Here is a 22,262-nt window from a genome sequence, read left to right on the forward strand (position 1 = left end):
TCCAATCCTGACAATTCTGTGATTCTATGAAGTAATTGAACAACTAAACCAGAACTGCAGTCCAGAGAGCAAGAGATTAAAATGATTGTGATACCCTTCTGTACAAAGAGTTCAAACACTAACAAATGCAGCATCCAAGGTGTCATAAGGCTGAAAAAGGCAACTGTCCCTTTTTATTAGGCAGGGAAAAAGGGTGCAAAAATGATGAAGAGTTTGCCCAGGGTGGCATTTGGTAGATCATGGTGTAGTCTACAGCTTAGAGCCAGTGGAAACCCTGGAGTTGCGCTGTTTATGATCTGCTTTACAAAGGCATCAGATGGTCTTGGTCTTTCAAGAGTGTTTGGGATTTATGAGGCTGGAGGTAGGACCTGTAGATTAAAGGCAGCTGTTCTATGGGCTATGTTCTATCTATTCAGACAAAAGAAATGCCATCCTGCTTCTTAACGTAATAAACTGTAATACCTGCCCTCCTTTAGCCCCAAGGCTTGCTTTTCTCATCCTGGGAATCAGATTTTCTGTTAGGAATACCCTGTCTCCAAAGGTTATCTGAGGTACCCATTCCCGTGATAACTAACTTCCATGAGCACCTTGCAATCAAAACCTCATACCCCCGTTGGGATGGATTGTCTGGATGTACTTCTTAGCATCTTCAACCTGCGCTGGGGTGGCTGAGACCAGGTTATCTCTCCAGCATCGGACATTGTGGTTGAAGTCGATAAGGGAGAACTGATCAGCAGCACGGAGCTCACTCAGTATTGCCTTCATGGCCTCGATGGTCTGAAAAGAAGAAATTTAATAGAAAACAAGTTTATGCTTCCTGTTGCTGAAAGCATCTTCTTTACTTGTGACAATAGGCAAACAGGTGTCTCTGATGAATAAGAACAGGAGCACTGGGATCCTAAATAACATTCGCTATCCAAATGCCTCCTTTTTTGCACTTCTTTCATAAAGCTGAAATTGTCACTGAAGAAAAAATGCAATTAGCAAGCAGAAAGCCATGTGACTCAACCCATCCTTGCTTAACTCCTGCTAACACAGAGTGAGGTGAGAACGAGGAGCAGTTTGTGAGACATCGTGGTTCAGGAGAGAAGAATCGCTCATATCAGCTCGGGAGGCTTAGCTCTGTCTGCAATGCTGTCATTTTAGGGTGGGTAACATCTGTTTGAAGATGTGTGATTTAGACAAGTGACAATTACTCTGTATCCCAGTTTTGCAGCGTTAGTTTCCCCAGGAAGCAATCTGACAAGCCTTAGTATCGTGCTGCGCAGCAAATTCAGGTATACCTAGATCATCCCTGACTAATGTTTGTCTAGACAGTTCTTAAAAACTTCCAGTGACACATGATCTACCATCTCCTGACCTCCCCTCTCCGCACTATCAATTTTTTCCTGGTATCTAATATAAATCTCTCCTGCTGTAAACTCATCTGATTCCATCTTATTCTACCCTGGATGAGGATGAATGTTGGCTGATGAGTTTCTCTTTTAGAACAATTATTTGCATATTTGGAGGCTGATTATATCTCTCCAAGTATTTTCTCTTGCAGAATAAAACTCTTTATTTTTTTTCCTCCTGTGGCTTATGTTGTCTAAACAATTCTTATGCTTTTCAGTGGGCCGTCAACCATTTGTTCACATCTTTTTGAAAGCAGGTGTGTAGGATCCTCACTGACGCTTTCCCAGTATTCAGTAGAGGAGATTAGAACATAAAGGGGGTCAGAGCCTTTGCAAAATGTTTTATTAATCCAAATTTTAATTAGGAGCTAAATTCCATATTCTGATGGCATCACCTCTTCCTGAGGTGCTCCTTCACCAAAGGAGCATTATAAATAAAGAGTAAAATCGTGAAGTCTTTGGTTCACCAAATATTCTCCAAATTTAGTGAGTCCTTCAATGGACTAGATGACATTTTGAGGTCCCTTCCAACCCCTAATATTCTGTGATCCTGTGATTCTGTGACTAAAGTGTAAAGAGCTAGGCTGGTAATTTTGAGTGCCTGTGTACTACATTGGAAAAATTGGGAGGGATCCATTTTGCAGTAGAGGTCAAACACTTACTTGTTTCATTTTCAGTCCCCACATTGAGCCACTGACATCTATAACAAATAAAATGTTTTTGGGCAGAGGATCAAGATTTTCCGGAGCAAAGAAGTGAATAAAATAGCCATTAAATATCTGCAAAATAAATTAAAAAAAAAATCACAGTGAAGCAAGAGATAGTAAAGATGTCAGAAAACCCAAGACAATAACAGAGCGGAAAGTGTTATTCCTCTTCATGGCTCAATTATAAGTTTCAGGTCTGCACGTGTCTGTAGCCTTACACCGTTCGTACTCCATAGTGTTTACTTTTTATCATGGAAAGCAGAGCCTGGTTCTCAGACAACTGCCATGCACTAATATATGGAGAAAATAAAAACATTTTAAAAAAGATTGTTCTATTTGCAATAATTCAACCTCATAACTCCACTTTATGTTAACACAAAAATAGTGATGTTCTGGTTGTCTCTTTGTGATGTATTGGTACAACGTACAATAACTCTGTCCCTCTGACTCAACAATAAATTACTGGAGTCCTACTGGGTGTAAAATACGCTGGATTTTGGACAAGACAGGAATCTGCTCCCAACTATATGTGGGACCACATCGCAGTCATAAATTAAGTAAATCCATTCTGTCCACTTAAAGCCTCTCTGTTCTTTCAACTGGATGCAGAGCTCTTTCTCATGCTTGTTATCCTGAATCATGAAGTTTATTTAGCACAGTTTTCTTAATGAAAGCAATTCTTGCATTCACAGATCTCCTGTCCCAGTTAAACAGCAACACTTACTTCCAGTTCTCCACCTGTGGTTTCTCTGTTCACATCATACTGCACCACAAAACTTCCATCTACTGCTGTGGATGAGCACGTAGGGCATTTTCGTTGCTGAGCCATTGTTGGCTTGAAAGAAATGTGAGCCTTGAAACGAGAAGTGATCATCAGTCAATCAGATGCTTTGTGAAGAGTGGCTCATTGAGTTCATCTGTTTGTGAAATATCTTATTTTTACTGAATGATTTTCTTCTTTCTTTATTTGCCCTCTTAGTTTAAGCGGCAAACGGACTTTGTCACTTCAAAAGAAAAACACCACTAAGGTTTGCCTGGACATGTTGATTCAGTAGTAACAGCTGTGACATAAACAAGATGACCCATCTAGAGTACCAAATACTTTAGGTAGAGTTGTGCAAACCATTTCCAGTAAATAATATGTTGTTTTTTAAACATTTTCCTAGTTGAAAAAATTCATAATTTTAGCAACACTTTTAATAGATTTTTTTTCTCTCAAACAAATGGGAACTTGTAATTTTTCTGTAAACTGAATACAAGGAATCTTTTCAATTAGCCACATGATTTGCTATACAGACTTTATGATATTATTATTCTGCTTTGACTGACTAACTTGAAATTTCCTCAGAAGGTATGATGTAAAATATATAGCCACACATTACCTCTGAAATGATTTTCTAAACTAGGAATGTGAGTAAATGAGGCATAAAGTTGAGCCTGAATATTAAGAAACAATACTTGTGTTAGATGTCTATGGAAGAGTGAGGAGAGTTGTACCCTTCCAGAGTCACTGCCTGAAGTTTCTTGAGAAAAAACTCTCTACTGTGGGTGAGTTTACCTATACCCAAGAGCTATGCTGGAGAAAGCTAGGGTAAGAATATTAAGGAAAAGAGTTGTCCTAAAATAAGACTCTATGCAGATGTTCTCAGTTGAACCTGAGATTGTGGAGTTACTCCAGATGGATTCTCCACATGACATTCATCGTCTACCTTTTTCACATCCAGCTATCTCTGTGCGTTGCTCTTTCAGAATTACAAATTAAAAGCTTTGCACAAAGATGGACTATTTCTATACTGCTCTCACTGTAGCATTTGAGCATCTTGTCCGTATGGTATCAATAATGAAGATACTATATATTTTTTGCCATATTTTTGCACTCTTCCAGCAGGTAGGAAAAAAGTGCCATGACTGTGTAGGAACAAGCATGGTGACTTAAGTTTACGTGCTATTTCCAGTCTGTGGCATTTACCTTTTTCTCTCCCTTAGAGATGGTGGTGATTCCATCAAAATGATCTCCAAGAGAATTGGGAACATGCACATAGCGAATTCCCTGTGGCTCGACAATGCGGACATCCACCTAAAGGCAAGAAGGGAAGACAATTTCGTCTGCAGCAGTGCCAGCGTTGTATTAGGATCTTACGAACCCTCCACAAGCAAACTCCAGCTGGGAGGTGGGTTGTCCTTGAGAATGTTCCAGTCTCATCCGTGGTGGGGATCTGTGCAACGCTGAAAATGGAGCACAATGGAAAGGCAAAAAATCCCCAAAGGTATCCAAAGAATAGAGAGAATTTGGTGGAAATGTTCATTCCTCCTCTCTCGTTCACCCCTCTAGGGTAAGTGGTGGGATAGGAGTCAAGGATGGTACCATTGTTTATGCTGAAAATATTAAAGAAGAATTAAGTGACTGTCTCAGTGCTGCTTTGAGTTAGGAGGGCAGGAGCAACACTTGGTGATGAAGTCTCTCCCTCTCTACATAGGCTGTTGACAGGACAGATAGTATTTTTGCTTTTTTTGGGGTGACTGAGATGATTTTGAAAACAAAGATTTTACCCTGTCAGCCTGAGATAAGGCCTTTTTCTGGTTGTATTTCGAAATAGTAAGACTCCTAGGAGGCAGGACATGGCGTCCTTTTCAATAGGTCTAACTCAGGCCTTTGGACAGCTTGAAACAGATCATGGCCTGCACCAAGGAAATGCAAGCAGCAAAATTTCATATATAGCTTGTGCTGAAGCCATTGAAAGCTGAAGAAAACATTTATGAAAGAGGAACTTAAGAATGGCCAGATGGAAGTGTTCAGCTAGCCCTGCATCTTGCTTCTGCTGATGGATGTCAGAGAACACCTCTGGATGAGTGTAAGAAAGAGAGTAGGAATAAGACAAATCATCTTTCGGCAGACAGTTGTGGAGGGACTCTCATTCAGAGAATATCTGCTCTCATAAGACACTGTCTCATGAAATTGGGATTATCATGACAAGCGCTGTGCCAGACAAATAGCAATTAGTGCTTATTTTCCTTCAGTCAAGGCAAGTTTACACAAGGTTATATATAGCCCAAACTTATTTGTCCAGGCAGTTCTAATGTGAATCAGTCACGATTCAGGAGATGCCCAGCTGTGTTAGCATGAAAGGAGGCAGAACACATTTGCTCCTCATTCATGTAGCTCCCTACCTTCTTGTTTGAAGTGTTTCGTGATGATCTACACAGTGGCCTTGACACTATTTGCACCAAGCCCATATGAAAGGAAGGAGCTGTAGATGAAATGTTCTTGGCTGCTTTCTCAGTGAGAATTCACCCGCGGGGCACTGCCTACATACACCAGCTCTGCTTTACCTCCATGTGCTTTGCTAAGCGTCCTGGCTTCACAGAGACGACGTGCTCGTAGGAGCTCAGTTTCCTTCGAATCATTTCATGGTAGTGAAGTTCAAACTGGATCCTCATTCCTGGGGGCACATTCACTTCGGTTTTGAAGTTTTCCATATCCAAGGCGTTACTCCTGAAAAGTCATCTGTGGGGTTATTTTGAGAACATAACACAGAGGAAAAGAGCTTCTTTGCATTTTGGTTTAGGGTTATGCATTTGCTGGGTCTGATTCTAACTGGCCGGTATCAGGGAACTGCAGATGTGCATTAGCACAGTATGTTTTATCAAGCTGAAAGCTGAAACATAAGTTAAATCCTTGTCAATTAAATATCAGAGTTACTGTAAGTAAAATGGTTGCTACCCATTTTCCTTCCCAGGGTTCACCCTTCATCTATCTCCTCCTGGGATGGGTCACCTCAGTTCTGCTATGAATAAGTTCAGCACAACACCCATATGCCAAAGTCTTTATACCTTACAATTCCAGCAGCCTTGCCTCTGGCTTTTGCTTGAGCGTACATTTTTCTGGCTTCAGACTTTTCATGAATTCGGCTGGTAAATGTTATACCATTGATATCCCTAGGAGAAAGAAGCACAGTCAGTTTGCAAAAGAAACAACTTTACAATCAGCGACTGTTTCTTCACTTTAGAAAAAAAGACATCAGTGAAATCTAAGCTGGTGGGAAATAAAATAATAAGTCTTTTGTTTAACCCCAAAGTCTGGCTTCCACTAGATCTCTATCTTTTTCCCTACCTGCTCTTTGTATTTCAAGTAGCCAGCAGTCTTGTACTCTGAGGAGGATCTGCTCTCCCCCGCCTCCTTCATGCTTTCCCCATTCCTTGGGCAGGGCAGGCAGTTACAGGTGTCATGGATCAGGACATATCTCCTGAGCAGCAAGCTGGCTGCTGCCTCTCCGAATGGATAGTGAACCAGACTTGTTTCTTTCTGTTCAGTGAGAGATTTAAATTGGGTCTCTGTCTCCTTTGATCTCGTGCTAACTTGCACAGGACAAGCAGGAGCTTAGTCTATTTGAGATTTCTGTCCTTCTGTCAAATTTTGTTGATGTTGGCCAATGGCCCAATATGATTGGAGAGGAAGAGGGGGACAGACAGTATGATGGCATGAGCCTTTTTTCTTTGAGAAAGCCTGCTAAAATTACACTGAACCTGGAAAATAATAATAAGTGTTTTGCTTTTACACATACTTCCCTCTCACCTCATTCTGCCACCACACTGAACCCTGCCAGAGCACAAGGCTGATACCTTCCCACTACTTACATAGTAAAGTTGTCAATAAAAGCTCCTTTGGGGACTTGTACATCAAACACTATGTTCTGGGTCCGTTTTGCATTATTCACCATTTTGGCTTGGATCATTGTGTTGGCCAACCGTGAGGTAATAGTGGATTGAACTTTGTAGCTGTAGAGACCTATCTTGTCATCATCGTCCACCTGCAATTGTCAAAATTACTTTATAAACTTACGACAGAACTTTAAAAAGTGCCCTAGAGGGAAATATCAAGCCCTTTTGTAGTCTCAGTGCCTTTTTTTCAACAATATGGTAGCTAGATGGGGCAAGAACTCATGTTCAGGACACCTCCATATTTTACCTGGCAGTTGTGGCAGGATGCTCATGTGAATATAGTTCATTATAATATTTCAGCTGAAAGGGACAATTTATTATGCTGGAATTGCATTGACCATGCAATCAGTCGTTGGAATGATTTTATTGGTACAATCCAGTATAGGAGGGTACACAGAAATCCCCAGCATCACATCCTGAGGAGGAGAGAGCTTACATCTTGAATAAAAGCCCTAAATGAAGGAGACCTGAAGCACTGGTTATAAACCTAGTCTTGTAAACGGTTAAACCATGGCAGTAGAATCATAGAATCATAGAAGAACAATATTAAACTAGTATATTAAGATATTGTCTTTTCCTAATTACTTTTGATGCTTATTTCTTCATATTTACCATAGTCTTCTCCCTCTGAGAGCAGTTGTACAAACAGCATTGTGCAAACAGTGCTCTGTTTAAAGAAAATAGGTTAATACCCAACCGGCAGTAAAAACAAGGAACTGAACAAACAAAAAGATTGATTTCAAAAAAAGAAAAAAGGTTAACTAGAAAATCGCTTTGTTCAGTATTATTTTCCACAGAGGAAGAAAAAAACTCACCAGATCTCCAACGTACCCCCAGTCGGATGTGCTTCGCTGGAAGAGAAAAATACGGAGAACATGTTTCAGCAAAGTTGGGGACACAGGTTGTGACTGTTTCAGGACAGGGACCAGGCAGTGGCAACACCTAAAAGCTGCTTTCCAAGATGACGAGAATTGGTTTGAGTTCTCAGACTCAGTGTGTGTCTATTCCTTTTGTATTATTCTATGTATTTATACAACATGCTACGTGGGATACTGGACCACATGATTTCCAAGCCATGACTCAGAATCTATCAAAACCAAGATGACAGCTCTCATCCTCTGGGGTTTTTTTTAATAGAAAACATTCTTTTCTAGAACAAAAGTATTCTTCCTGCAAGAAAACCTTGCTGGCAAAAAGTCATGCACCTTAAATGTGACAGAAAATTTATTGTGGTTTTTGGTTGTTTGTTTGAGGTTTTTTGGGTGGGTTTTTTTGGTTTTATTTTTTTCAGGAAAGGTGGAAAAACTTCAAAACCTAGATCTTTTTAGTTAATTTTCATCTACATTACAGAATATATATTTATCTTATTGAATTATATTTAATATGTATGTATAAAACACCTATTGTGTAACCACTCTTACATTTCTCTATTGCATATATGTAAACTTAGTTATGTATACACCTCTTAGAAGAGCTGAAACTGCTCATTAACGGTTGGGTTTTTTGCCCTGCCCTATGAATTGGAAAATGCTATGAAGAGCTGGTGACATCTTGTGGCCGTTTGAATCATTCTGTTTAACTCCCTCAAAGTTAAACTCGCGTTTAAGTATTCCTGGGATGAGATTTTTTGCCCGCCTAGTTCTAGGGGGAGGTGCAATTGCTTAATGCAGGTACCTACTCTGGTGTTATCATCACGACTAGGCAAGCTCAGGTCTTCACAGCCAATGGAGGGATCCCTTTCATCTGAAAGCAGAGATCCCTGTTTGGATTGACGAGTCCTGCCCTAAGACGTGCTAATGGTAATGGCTGGAGGGGTGGGCACCCACTTCCACTGGCAGTGCCCAAGGGTACCACCCTGGCCTGCAGCTGGAGCTCCAGGAGGTCATGAGGACCCTGTAGGTTTTGTGCGTCTGACACCCAGTAAGAGGTCTGGGACACTGTTGGATCTGTACGTGTCGGCAACTAACTGAGCCGTTAAACTCCACTGATAAGCATAGAATCATAGAGTGGTTTGGGTTGGAAAGGACCTTAAAGATCATCTAGTTCCAACTCCCCTGCCATGGGCAGGGACACCTCCCATCAGACCAGGTTGCTCAAACCTCCGTCCAACCTGGCCTTGAGCAGTTCCAGGGATGGGGCTTCCACAGCTTCTCTGGGCAACCTGTGCTAGTGCCTCACCACCTTCAAGGAGAAGAATTTCTTCCTGATATCTAACCTAAACCTACTCTCTCTCAGTTTGAAACCATTACCCCTTATCCTATCACCACGCTCTCTGACAGAGACCCTCCCCTTTTTTCCTGTAGGCTCCCTTTGAGTGTCGGAAGGCAGCTATAAAGTGCCTCCAGAGCCTTCTCTTCTCCAGGCTGGACAAACCCAACTCTCTCAGCCTGCCCTCATAGAGGAGGTGCTCCAGCCCCCTGAACATCTTTGTGGGAGACTAATTTAGGTACTGATGGCTAAATTATAAAAATGTACCAATACATACTGTTCTCAGGTTTCAGTAGCACTTGAATCCAAGAGGACCAAAAACCACAGAAGATATTTAGGAAAATTGCATTAGTCGCACAATCTGTATAAAGCTTGCTATACATTTACTAAATTAATTTGAAGCTAATTAATATATTGCTACCAGGAAAATCTTGGGCTACATAAGAGATGGCACATGTCGTAGCAAGATCATTTTAATGAGATGGTTTTAAGGATCATTTAACTCCAGATAGACAGACTACAGGACTTCTGCCTGCCTGAGAACGAAAGCAGGATTTTATTTATGAGCTATACAGGCTCCACCTGAAACATTCAGGCTAGCAATTCAGAATCAGGTCTCTAGAGACCCTTTGCAAAGCCTGAGGGACTGATCCTTGCTCAGTCCATCCTGACACTCCACAAACATCACTCTACAGTGAACTGGACCCTTTACACCTGATAAAGAACCAGACTGAAGAATGACTGTTGTCCCCACACATACCCTTAGCGTAGGAAACATCACCAGCACGAAGACAAATAAAAACTAAATCAGCCTTAACTGAAACAAATGTAATTTGAAAAGATGAAGGCCAAGATCTTAGCACAGAGGGGACTTGTTTTATTGCGATACTTTTGTGGTTCTCAGAAGAGCTTAGGGACACCATTCACTTTACGAATGGCATTTAAAGCCCTCAGGGTGCTCAGATTTCCTTCCTGTTGAGTTCTGAGATGATACTTTTGTGGTTCTCAGGAGAGCTTAGGGACACCATTCACTTTACAAATGGCATTTAAAGCCCTCAGGATGCTCAGATTTCCTTCCTGTTGAGTTCTGAGACAGTGGTGGAGAAGGGGAAGGTGCTGATGGAGATATGAGTTTATTGCTTGCACGTGTAGCGACTCCCACTGCTGTCGTTAGAGACTAGACATGGAGTGGGCCAACCATTTGCCCCGAATCTCGAAGGTTGGCAGAGGGCAGCCACTCCAATATGTCAGGAAGACAGAACTGTAGATATTGGTACTTCAAATCTGAGTGTCAGTGTGAGTACTGAGGATGTGGGCTTTGTAGGGACTTCTGTGGCACATGAGACTCATGCTCTTTCTGGCATGAGGGTTCATGGCTGATCCTTGCCTGTAAACCACATCCAGATCTGCTCATGACTGCGCTGTGTAGAAACAGAATCTTGTGCAATATCTAATATGCGGCAAATTGTTAATTAGGGTGGATTCAACAAGTGCCTCAGGAACCATTTTAAGGATCTGGTCTTGATAGATGCTGGGCCCTATCTTTAGGAACTGAGACTCGCCTTTGCCTGGTGTTTGTGCAGGCTGTGGATATTTAATCCTCCATAACAATCTTTGCTCAAATCACCTGCATGAATGTTGCAGCTACTATGCAGTCTACTATCAAGAAAATATTGGCTACTTCAAGCTAACTTTTACCCGGGGCTGCTGGACCTCACTCCTCTTCTCCATGGAGAAGGAGTCATAATGTCTAAGGGAGAAACAGATTGCAAGAAGGAGCACATTACAAGAAATTGCAGTTTTTATGTCATATATGGGTTGCCTGGCTTACCATTGCTTTCAAGTTGCAGTCTATGTGCTACTTCTGAGGTGCGACTTAGTGAAACAAGGAAAGCAGATTCAGAGATGTTACACTGCATTCAAAGGAAATTGCTTTTTTACTGGGGCATGGAAAATGTTGAAAAGCAGATGCCCAGCATGAGAAACTAGAAAGAACATGAGATCTACCTGACATGCCCTTCCAGTTCTTTCAAGTGCTGTTTCCTCATAGATTCACTAGTTTTCATAAGCAGTTTTTAACACACTGCAATGTCATCAAAGCCTCTCCAGATGCCTCTGGGGGATCATGATCCTTACCACGAGGTGCAAGAAGAGCAATTTTAAACCTAACGCTTGGCAAAGTTTTTCTTCACAGTGCTGAGGATGGATCCCAGTCTCCCTGGTTGCATTTATGCCCTGGAAGCCGGGAGGTTTTCCAGCCAGCGTGATTCCACCCTCTCTCTCCTTTCATATTTCTTTCCTGTACTGGTTGTTGTGGAGAGGAAACCAGGTAGGAAGAGCAGTAAGGAAATAGGTGTGGCCACACCTGGCTCTGGACAGACAGATATCAGGATCAAGACTGGATGGGGGATATGCTACAGAAGATCCTGCCTCAGTCTAGACACAAGCTCCGTTATCTATCTCCAAAACAGAGATAACAGCAGTGCACTGTTGTATAGAGGTTCACAAGGCTACCTGCATTCCAGCCCATGGGGCACTCTGTTTCTGCAGTCACAAGGACCATTCAGAAACCTGAGAGTATTATTTTTGGAGTTACTCAGGAGCAAATACTTTCCACCAAAATACCTGGTTTGTATCTAAAACCCAACTCTTCCTATTCGGAGCTTATCAGCAGGGTCTCCCAAGAAGTCCTGTTGTCTTGTTGCCAGTAGGCTAGTGATCTCACTGTAGAAAAACATGGTGCTGAACCAATAATTTGGAAGACAACCTTCCTCTGGTGATCCACAATAAGTAATTGTGTGCCTGCTCTTGGCCAAGAGCTACCATCTCAAGATACTTCAGGTAATTCAGTTTCATCTCATTTACTAATATTTTATTGTGACTCAACTAACGTAAGGGTAACTCATCCTATAGCTGAGGCCTTTGCTCCTCTAGTTTGCAAAGACTCATTTGATAGATAAAGGATGGGAGAATAATATAGAGGAATATAAGGATTAACTGGTATAATAAAACCTCTAACAAAATTGCAAATTACTGCATCCATGTATCTATACCACTACATATCTTGAAAGCTGGGGAACCAAGGCAACATAATACAGACATGTTGGAAAGAAATGATGCCCTGGAAAAGTGCAGCTAGAGAGAATTTCTGCTTAGATTATCATTAATAATTTAAATACTGGTCTCGTGAATGTAAGCTAGCTTGATTCATACTTATGCTGAAATCTTCCATTTTTTCTGGCAGTGTAACAGCTGATTTAGGTGTCAATAAGCTACATCTACATTTTGCATGAGGCTCTGTTCAAAAAACTTTAGGATAAAGAAGAATCACGGTTGCCCACGCTTAACTTCAAAGATTACGGGAAATCCAACTTTATTCAAGAGGATCTTTCGTTTCACTGTATTGAACAAGCTCAAGAAAGGCAGCACCAGAGCTTAGTGGAGGACAAGGTCTGCTCTGATCATCAATTCTTTCGTGCAGTGTAATAAAAGTTAATACCCTCAAACAACAGATTTCATGATTGTTATCATTAATTACTACTGTGTAAAATATATGAAAGCTCCTACAATGCTATTTTAAATGTTTCTGTTTCAGAAGCGGACAGACTGTAATCTGAGAACCCTCGGCATGCTGGAAACAAATTTTCTTCCCTGGCCTCAAGCTCCACCACCTCATTACCCGTGTGACACTGTGCTGCAGTCTTCTGACCTGAGTTAAATGTGAATGAATGGACTAGCTGCAGAATTGAAAGGTTTCAGCCTACATTGCCAGTGTCTGAAGTTCTATCCCATTTTCTCATGGGAAAGTGTCACCAGGATCAATGGGATTTCTCCCATGCATGAAGTTAGACAGAAACTGTCTCCATTGTTTAGTATCTCTATTACAGTCCTTAGGAGCGCAGAGATGGAATAAAGCCTTGTTGTGCTATGTACTGCATAAAGGATAGCAGCAGTTCTCATCATGGAGGTTTCAAGGCATTTTAGGACCTGCTGGTCCCACTTGCTTGCACACTCACAACCTTTGACATGGCACAAGCCACCTGGAGAGAGCTCCCAAGCATTCCTTTTTTCGAAACATTCCTGGGTGCTGTACCTGGTACCTGCCGTTTCTCGTCTTGGAGCTTGAAGGAAATCCATCAATTTCTAGGTCTATCAGGTTTTCCACTTCCTAGAGGAGAAAGATGAAGAAAGAAAGAGGTATTGCTGCTGCCTTGCTGTTTGATTCATCGCATGATTTATTATTGATTAGCACTCTAATAGAATTCCAAAGGGAATTCCCCTTGGTGCAAACGGGGAGCAGAGGCACAAACCATCTCAGACTAAGATGCTGCATCTTCACAAATTCAGTTTCCCTCTGTGGCCAGTTAGCTCTGTATACTCCTATAAAATCGTGACCTTTACCACTGTTTTACAACCTTCCCTTCTGAAAAAAGGAATTATATTTAACACACTGAAATGACCATAAAGAACAAGAGGCAGATTACCTCAGAATGGATCTAGTGATGGTAACTACAGCATTTCAAACCCTGATCTCACTTAAACCAGTGATTTCAGAGAATTTCTGCTCAAGCCAGTAGTTGTCATCTCTGGTTTTATGCTAATATACCTGAGAATTAAATTTACTCCACTGACAGAAGAAGAACAGGTCTTTTCCTAGTGCAAAGCTGCACTGATTCGTCTAGAAGTGTTCTTCTTACACCACACTAATACTCTTAATTAAATTTGATTAGTAGTTTAATTTATGATATTGAAGGAGTTTAAGTACATGAGTTGCTCTCCAACTGATAAGGTAGCATACACACAAAGGTTTGCACAAAATGAACTTAAACTGTTTAAGCACATCGATGTTAAACTGATACAGTGTCTATGGTTAGAAAGGGTCACAGGTCCAGGATATTTTTCCTGGGAATATTCCTGGAATATATATTTTTTTTTAATCTTGCAAAGAAGAAGAAAACTTTACACCATCCCTGCTGACTTCACAGAAATATTGCAATACAACAATGTGGAAATAGGTGTAGACTAAAAAAAAAAATCTAAGTTCACCTGAGTCCAGGGGTTTAAATTTGGACTCAGCTATAATTATACTTCTTTCCGTCACTGTATTATGCTAAGAAATTACAGCTCTTCTATGAATTATTTCATCTCTCTACTGAGGAATGTACAGTCAACAGGATTACAACTCCGTATTTGAATTCCTGTTAACAAAAACCTGAGTCCATAGAAAGCTTTGCTGAAATCTGTAATGGTCTATACAGGAGCTCCCATCCACAAAGATATGTAGACCCTCTATCTCTACTTATCCCAGGGAAACATGACATAAAATACACTGAAGGTCTGAGCATAGAGGTCCACTTGAATATTAAAGGATAAAACCACCAGAAAAGGCAAAGTTGAGGTAAAAATATGAATCCCACTCAGAAAGAGACTTGGAGTTAAGCCCATACTCTCCCAACTTTAATAATATTAAAAAAGCAACCGTACAAATGACAGGTGAAAAGCAATTATCAGAACAACCTCACTTACAGATAAAAATAGAAGAGAATTCATGAGATACAAGCAGAGCTAAGAAGCAATGACCCAGTTCTGCTCCCACCAAATCCAGCTGCATCTCCAATACTGCCTTCAGCAAGGAAGGGAGACCTAGGCTCTCGAAATACTCACATCTGGGATGTCGTAGATAACAAGATCAAAGCTTCCCACTCCAGAAATGAGGAACAAAACCAGGAAGCAAATCAGATGCTTCATTTTCTTCCTGCTTGTCTCCTGAGAACGGCCCGCATAGGTACTAGACACGAGATCTTTCCTTCTCTGAGACAAGTTCAAGGAAACAGCTCAGGGTTATGCAGTATTTTGAACAAAGTTTTGAAACGCTGACTTTGTTTAGGCCGTAGGTAAATATTTGCCTTGCAACGCAAGTCTGAGCTGTGGTGCCTGAGCAAGGGTTATCCAAACAGTGTCTTCACTCGCCTCTGCCTTCGATAACAGCTCAGGCTTGGATAGGCTCACTTCTTGCTTTTGTAGCTTTCCCGTGATGTTTGACTAACTTCCTGCTAGGCGCAGACCTTGGAGAACCAAAAACTTCAAAAGATCAAAGCAAGAACTCGCTCCTAGTTTGTTTGTTTATAGTAAATGAGGTGAAGACTGGTTCTCAGAGTGATGGAGGCAGCAATACCATGTTTCTCCAAGGGCCCTCCCACCTGGCCATCTTACGGGGGTTGGTAGAGACCTTTAGGTTGGATGCTGACCCATACAAATATCTTTCCTCCATCCTGACTGGGAAAAAATCATAGCTGGTAGTGGGATAGCTTTAGTTTTTCAAAGTTAGTAATATGAAAACATCTGATAATATTTTCACATGTGTGTTGTATGGCTCCTGGCTGCTTTTGAAACTGTTTTGACCTCCCTGCCTCTTTGGGTACTTTAAGAATCATAGAATGGCTTGGGTTGGAAGGGACCTTAAAGCTCAGCTAGTGCCAACCACTTTAGAATGGGCAGGGACACCTCCCACCAGACCAGGTTGCTCAAAGCCCCGTCCAGCCTGGCCTTGAGCACTTCCAGGGAGGGAGTGTCCATAACCTCTCTGTGCAATCTGTTTTACAGCTTCACTAGCCTCTCCATGAAGAAAGTCTTCCTAATATTTAATCTAAATCTATTCTCTTTTAGTTCAAAGCAATTACTCCTTTCCTTATTACTACAAGTATTCATAAAAAGTCCTTTTCCAGCTTTCTTGTAGTCCTCTACAGGTACTGGAAGGCCTCTATAAGGTTTCCCCGGAGTCTTCTCTTCTCCAGGTTGAATAGCCCTGATTCTCTCAGCCTGTCCTCACAGAGAAGATGTTTCAGCCCCCTGATCATCTTCATGGCCTTCTCTGGACTCACTTCAACAGGTCCATGTCCATGTGTTGGGGGCTCCAGAGCTGGACACAGAACTGCAGGTGGGGTCTCACAGAAGTGGGGTAGAGGGGGAGAATCACCTCCCTTAACCTGCTGGCCACATTTTTTTTTGATGTAGCCCAGGATACGGTTGACTTTCTGGGCTGCACACATTGCTGGGTCATACTGAGAGTCTGGCCAACCAACACCCCCAAGTCTTTATTTGAACTGCTGCTCTCAATCCACTCATTGCCCAGTCTGTATTTGTGCTCGGAATTGCCTCCATCCAGGTGCAGGACCTTGCACTTGGCCTTGTAGAACTTCGTGAGGTTTGCACAGGCCCACTTCTCAAGCCTGTCAAGGTACCTCTGGATGGCATCCCTTCCCTCCAGCGTGTCTACTGCAGCACACAGCTCGGTGTCATCAGCAAACTTACTGAGGGTGCACTCAATCCCACTGTCCACGTCTCTCACAGACGTCAAACAGTGGCAGTCCCAATGAAAGGACCAAACCCTGAGGAACACAACTCATCACTGGTTTTCAATTGGTTGACCACAGCTCTTTGAACGTGACCATCCAGTCAATTCTTTAACCACCGAGTGGTCCATCCATCATGTCACAGAATCACACCGAATCACAGAATCACAGAATGTCAGGGGTTGGAAGGGACCTCAAAAGATCATCTAGTCCAGCCCCCCTGCCAGAGCAGGATCACCCACAGTAGGTCACACAGGAACACATTCAGGCGGATTTTGAACGTCTCCAAGGAAGGAGACTCCACAACCTCCCTGGGCACCCTGTGCCAGGGCTCTGTCACCCTCACAGTGAAAAAGATTTTCTAATATTTTTGTGGAACCTCCTATGTTCCAGCTTGTATCCATTGCCCCTTGTCCTGTCATTGGATGTTGCTGAAAAGAGCCTGGTTCTGTCCTCCTGACACTCACTCTTGACACATTTATAAACATTTATGAGATCACCCCTCAGCCTCCTCTGTCCCTGTCCATGTCCATGTCTCTCCAATTTAGAGACAATGATATCTTGTGGGACAGTGTCAAATGTTTTGCCCAAGTCTGGGTAGATGACACCAGTTGCTTTTCTCTTATCCACCAATGCTGTAACTCCATCATAAAAGTCCACCAAACAGTGAAACCATATTGGCTCTCACCAATCTCCTCCTTGTTTCCCATGTGCCTTAGCATAGTTTCCATAAGGATCTGCTCCTTGCAGAGACCCTCCTGGGCACAGAGATAAGACTGACTGTCATATAGTTCCTCGGGTCTTCTTTTTTTTTCCTTTTTTAAAAATGGGGGTTATGCTTCCCCTTTTCCAATCACTGGGAACTTCAACCTCAATGGAAACTTCAATGGAAAAGATTATATTACTGTGTGAATCCAGGACAAAACAGAAGATAAGATTACTTTACCTTACATCATGTTACATTACCTTACCTTACATTACATTATTAACTACATTATATTCATTATATTGTGTTATCTTACCCTGTGTTATGCTACATTTTGATGTTTCAAAGATTTCTGCAGCACCAGTTTGCTACTGTGCAGATACTCCTCCATCTCTTCAATCGATTGTTTCTCAGGTTGTAACCTGAAACTACATGCAGAGGTTCACAAGGAATAAACACCGAATAGTGACCTTTCAGCTCACTGCCATGTAAGAGCTGCCAAAGGTGCTTAGGAAAGAACATAAGAACTGGAACAAGCACGTAAGGTATTTTCCAAAGACCCTCCTAGTCTCCAGCTACATGTAACTATGTGTTCTGATCGGGAGATGACTTCCATCTGTTCAGTAGACTTTAGATTTCTTTTCCAAAATCCTATCATCTCCTCTGAAAAGTTTGGATTAACAAATCAGTATTCATAGTATCCAGTGAGAAGAAGTTCTACACACTTTGAACCTGTTATAGCTCCACAGATGTTATGCTGGAAGAGTCATTGAATAATTAGCCCTGATTTGCCCTCTCTCACAAACTTTGAGGCAATCCTGGATCTTGAACTTGGAAACAACATTGCTCTAGATTTGCTGGAAAGCTTAGCAGCCTGTAGTCTGCACTCAGACCTGTAGACAGCCGTCACAGCATGTGCATCTTCCTTTCACAGCGGTCCATCCACACAGTGATTCCCCACATCACCTGTTTATTATGTTCTCCCTGAGTTCTGGTTCAGCTCTCAGACAACACACATGAGGACCCTGCAACACTGCTCCTTCTGAAGAGACAGTTTCTGAATGCAGAGGCCACTTGCTGAGCAGTTCTGCATCTCTCAGGCCCAAATGGCATGACGTGGCCAGGCTTCCTCTCCCCTGTGTTACTCCAAATCGCCTTCTGTATTGCAGCTTCCCACAGAAGTGGGAGTAAGTGATGTGCACAGAGGAGGGGAGTGTACATGAGGAGAATGGGGAGGATGGGAGCAGAGTTTTTCAATAATCATGGAATCATAGAATCATTTAGGCTGGAAAATAATGCTAGGATCATTGAGTTCAACCATTAAACTAGCAATGCCAAGCTCACCACCAAACCATGTCCCTAAGTACCATGTTTATATATCTTTTAAATGCCTCCAGGGGTGATGACTCCATCACTTCCCTGGGCAGCCTGTTCCAGTGCTTGACAACTCTCTTCAGTGAAAAATCTTTTCCTAATATCCAATCTAAACCTCCCCTTGAGAAGGTTTAGATTGGATACACAACTTGAGGCCATTTTCTTTTGTCTTGTTGCTTGTCACATAGGAAAAGAGATCAACGCCCACCTTGCTACAATCTCCTTTCAGGTATTTGAAGAGAGCAATAAGGTCCCTCAGCCTCCTTTTCTCCAGGCTAAACAGCCCCAGTTGCTTCAGCCACTCTTCATAAGACTTGTTCTCTAGACCTTTCACCAGCTTCATTGCCTTTCTTTGGAAAAGAGGAGGCTGAGGGGGGATCTCATCATGCTCTACAATTACTGGAAAGGACATTGTAGAGAGGTTGGTGCTGGTCTCTTCTCACAGGTCATTAGGGACAGAACCAGGGGGATGGGTTCAAGTTGCAACAGGGCAAGTTTAGGCTGGACATTAGGAAGAAATTCTTCACAGAAAGAGTGATCAGACACTGGAACAGACTGCCTAGGGAGGTGGTTGAGTCGTCATCCCTGGATGTGTTCAAGTGTCGTTTAGATGTGGTGTTGGGTGATATGGTTTAGGGGTGAACTTGTAGTGCAGAGCTAATGGTTGGACTCGATGATCTTAAGAGTCTTTTCCAACCTGAATTGTTCTATGATTCTATGATTCTATGACACGGTCCAGCACCTCAATATCTTTCTTGGTGTGAATGACCTGAAACTGAACACAGGATTCAAGGTGTGGCTTCTCAAGTGCTGAGTAGAGGGGGATGATTGCTTCCCTGGTTTTGCTGGCCAGGATACAGACCAGGATGCCTTTGGACTTCTTGGACACCTGGGCACCCTGTTGGGTCATATTCGGCCAGTTGTTGGCCAAAATAAGCATAATCAAGGTGGGATTACCCAACTGCACATCTTTGTCTTCCTTTTTGGAAACAAACTTTTTCTGAGCACAGGGTGCCTGACTCTAACTACCTGCTGCACCATAGAATGGGATGAATCTTGCCCTTGCTGGATCTCTTTTGTGCCATGAACAACATATGGAGGCCAATCAGAGAGCTCGGAGGAGAATAGCAGCTCTGGGGACATCTACGCTTTGTGAAATGACTTCTATCTCCTGGAGTGAGCTTCTCTGCACTTATCATCATTGTAGGCTTTTTGAGTAGAGGAAGGTCTCAGCATTAAGACTCCAGAGATGCTACTTCAAATAGGAGTTTGGCTTGCAGCTCTGTGGTACGTAAACCATCTGGGCTGGCTTTAAATCACGTAGTGATGGGACTGACAATGTAACCATATACCTTGGCCTCAGTGTTTACTCAGCCTTTTAGGTGAATTTTGCTCAGTGCAGTATGCCGGTAGTCCTAGCAATATTTACGTTAGCTACCTTAAAGTTAGCTGAGCAACACCTCCATGAGTGTGTTTGGAGCTATGGCTAGGACAGGGCTTATCCAGAACTGCAAGAGCAGCAAGCACCAGGTACTCAGTCTTGCCTGTGTTGGTGGTATCTGCTACAGCTAGAATTTTCTGTCCAGGTTAAGTTCTATTCACACACATGTCCCTAGCTCAGAGCGATCAGTCCTTTCTCACCAGCAACGTAGATTTGTTCTGAAGGTATTTGGGACTCTGGACTAGGAAGCAAATCACTGCTGCTCTGAAGAGGTGGAAAAGTCCCTTTAGAACAGAATTTAATTTGAACATTAGTTTTTTAATCCCCTTATTTCATCCCTCGCCTAACCACTACCAAATTTGGCTTTTTCTTTTTTTTTTCCAAGGTTGGGAAACAAGATTGGGAAACCAGTGTGACCACTAGATGGCACGAACTGCTCAAATATACTGTATGAAGGAGTTCCCAAACTGAACTTTCTCGAGAAGGTACAGAAAATATATGGGAGGAACAAGTGCTGAGGAAGCTCAGAGCCCTACTCTTTGCTATCACATTAGGCGAACTTCCCCAGAACTCATGAGGACAAGATCTCAGTAAGAAGTTTTATGGTGTCATTCCGTTGGACTGTTTCATGAGTTGTTCTCTCGTGATTGGGGTTCTTCTGGAAGGAAGTTTTTGTGCACTGTCCTCCCTGAGGCTCTTGGAATTCGTGCTGGGCAGGGTCTATCCCTCAGAATAGTTAAATTGACTTGCACCTGGGGAGAAAATCTCATGATAGGATAGCCAGCTTGCCCTTCCCATACTGAATTTCTTATTGGAACATTTCCAGTGATCCAAGTAAGAACAGGGTGTACCTGCAAGGCAACACACTTACTCAGGGCACCTACTGCCCCGATATTCATCCCACTAGAGCCATTCTAGGAAATGCTATATTGACATAAAGAAAAGGCTTTCTTGGTGCTTCAGCTTCCCTCTCTTTGTGCTGCCATTCAACAGAGACACATCAGGTACCACGACTCAGCAACCCACCTGTCTGCTCTGATGACCTCTTCAAAGCAGTTTTCACAGCAGTCCCACAGACTGGGACATCCCCAGCACCAAAGCGCTTTGACAGAATTTTTGGGTGTATTTCATGAGCACAATACCAAATTTTGAAGTTCTGAAATGCTCTGCCAGGCAATGGTGCACAAAGCTAATGGTATCGGGCAGATTACCGGTCATCTGGGACTCCACAAAAGACCTTTTAGGAACACAGGCACTTCTCAAGTAGTGTCAGAACTGGAGACCATCAGGTCCCATCCAGATGTTTCAGAGGAGATTGTTTAGATTAAGATCTTAAAGAAAATACTTAATGTAATTCCATGAACTTCACTGTAATGAATTTTACTGCTGAATATTTATCTATGTCTATGCCTATGTAACCCTTTGAGACTCTTGCCAATTCCTTGATCAAATTGCTGACTTTGAACTGAACTAAATTCTACAGTTTGTTAGTGCTCTGGGTCAATTTAAGTCCTGGTTCAGACACTTCTAGTTGGGCATTTAATGTAGATGCCTCTGCACGAGGTAGATGTCTGGTGTCCCATTCTTGTACCTAGAAGAACAAAGAGTTGGAAATATTTAATTTATAAATTCATGCAGCCATGGCACTGGTAGTATGACCAAATACAGCTCTGGTCTTGCTCCCTCAGCTTCAGTGTGGAGTCTGGAAAACCCCTGTTCTTGAGCTAGAAGGTGCCAACATTTGCTTTAGCTTCAGCAGTCAGTACAGGGTACTGGTTCACTGGTAAGGTGAAAATGAGGAAGACTGGTCCTCCTTATGAGTCTTGCAGGGGGATGCAGATGTGTGAAGGCAGAGCATTGCCAAGGTGCATGTGTTTGTGTGTCAACACAGAGAGATTTCTTTGTAGCATGATCCGTTCCAGGCGAGATATGAGTGGAAGCTCAGCTGTTAGATCATGCCTCTCTCCAGTGTCTCTGCTCCTGCTGGCCATGGGCATGCCAGGCAACTGAATTCACTGAGCTCCCACCCAAAGAACAGCTGCTTAGCTTGCTAAGTTGGCAAAAGTCAGCATCAAACATGCCTAACATGAACATGCCTGAGTAATTGCTTATTTTGGTCTCCAGTGGATTCCCCAGAACAGTGCCCACCACATTCCCCTTGACATCAGGAGACTGTATTCCAAGGAAGGGGAAGAGTGGATAATGTGAACAATCAAGGCCTCGGGCTTAATGTTCACTCACCAAGCATAACCGCATCTGAACTACGTTAAAACACACCTTGCTCTTATTTAGCTATGTGTTGTGTCCTTATATGCCCTTGCTGAGGAGCGTGTAAGCAGGATTGGCTGCTTCTAATCACTT

The 22,262-nt window shown here is 42.5% G+C and overlaps 1 protein-coding gene across 1 annotated transcript; it reads right to left on the reverse strand.

The window, feature by feature from the left end:
* Positions 1-608: 608 nt before the first annotated feature.
* On the reverse strand, positions 609-14,824 carry LOC104280956 (inter-alpha-trypsin inhibitor heavy chain H2-like; the record flags this gene model as incomplete). Its single annotated transcript, XM_009878786.1, has 10 exons — positions 14,693-14,824; positions 13,122-13,196; positions 7,636-7,671; positions 6,737-6,909; positions 5,933-6,037; positions 5,432-5,594; positions 4,071-4,178; positions 2,826-2,954; positions 2,057-2,173; positions 609-777 (listed from the first exon to the last, which is right to left on the reverse strand). Coding segments are annotated over exons 1-10 (1,159 nt in total), but the record flags the coding sequence as incomplete, so codon positions are not given.
* Between the last annotated feature and the right edge of the window lie 7,438 nt (positions 14,825-22,262).

This window comes from Apaloderma vittatum, unplaced genomic scaffold (genome assembly GCF_000703405.1).
Source record: "Apaloderma vittatum isolate BGI_N311 unplaced genomic scaffold, ASM70340v1 scaffold1891, whole genome shotgun sequence".
Classification (NCBI taxonomy): Eukaryota; Metazoa; Chordata; class Aves; order Trogoniformes; family Trogonidae; genus Apaloderma; species Apaloderma vittatum.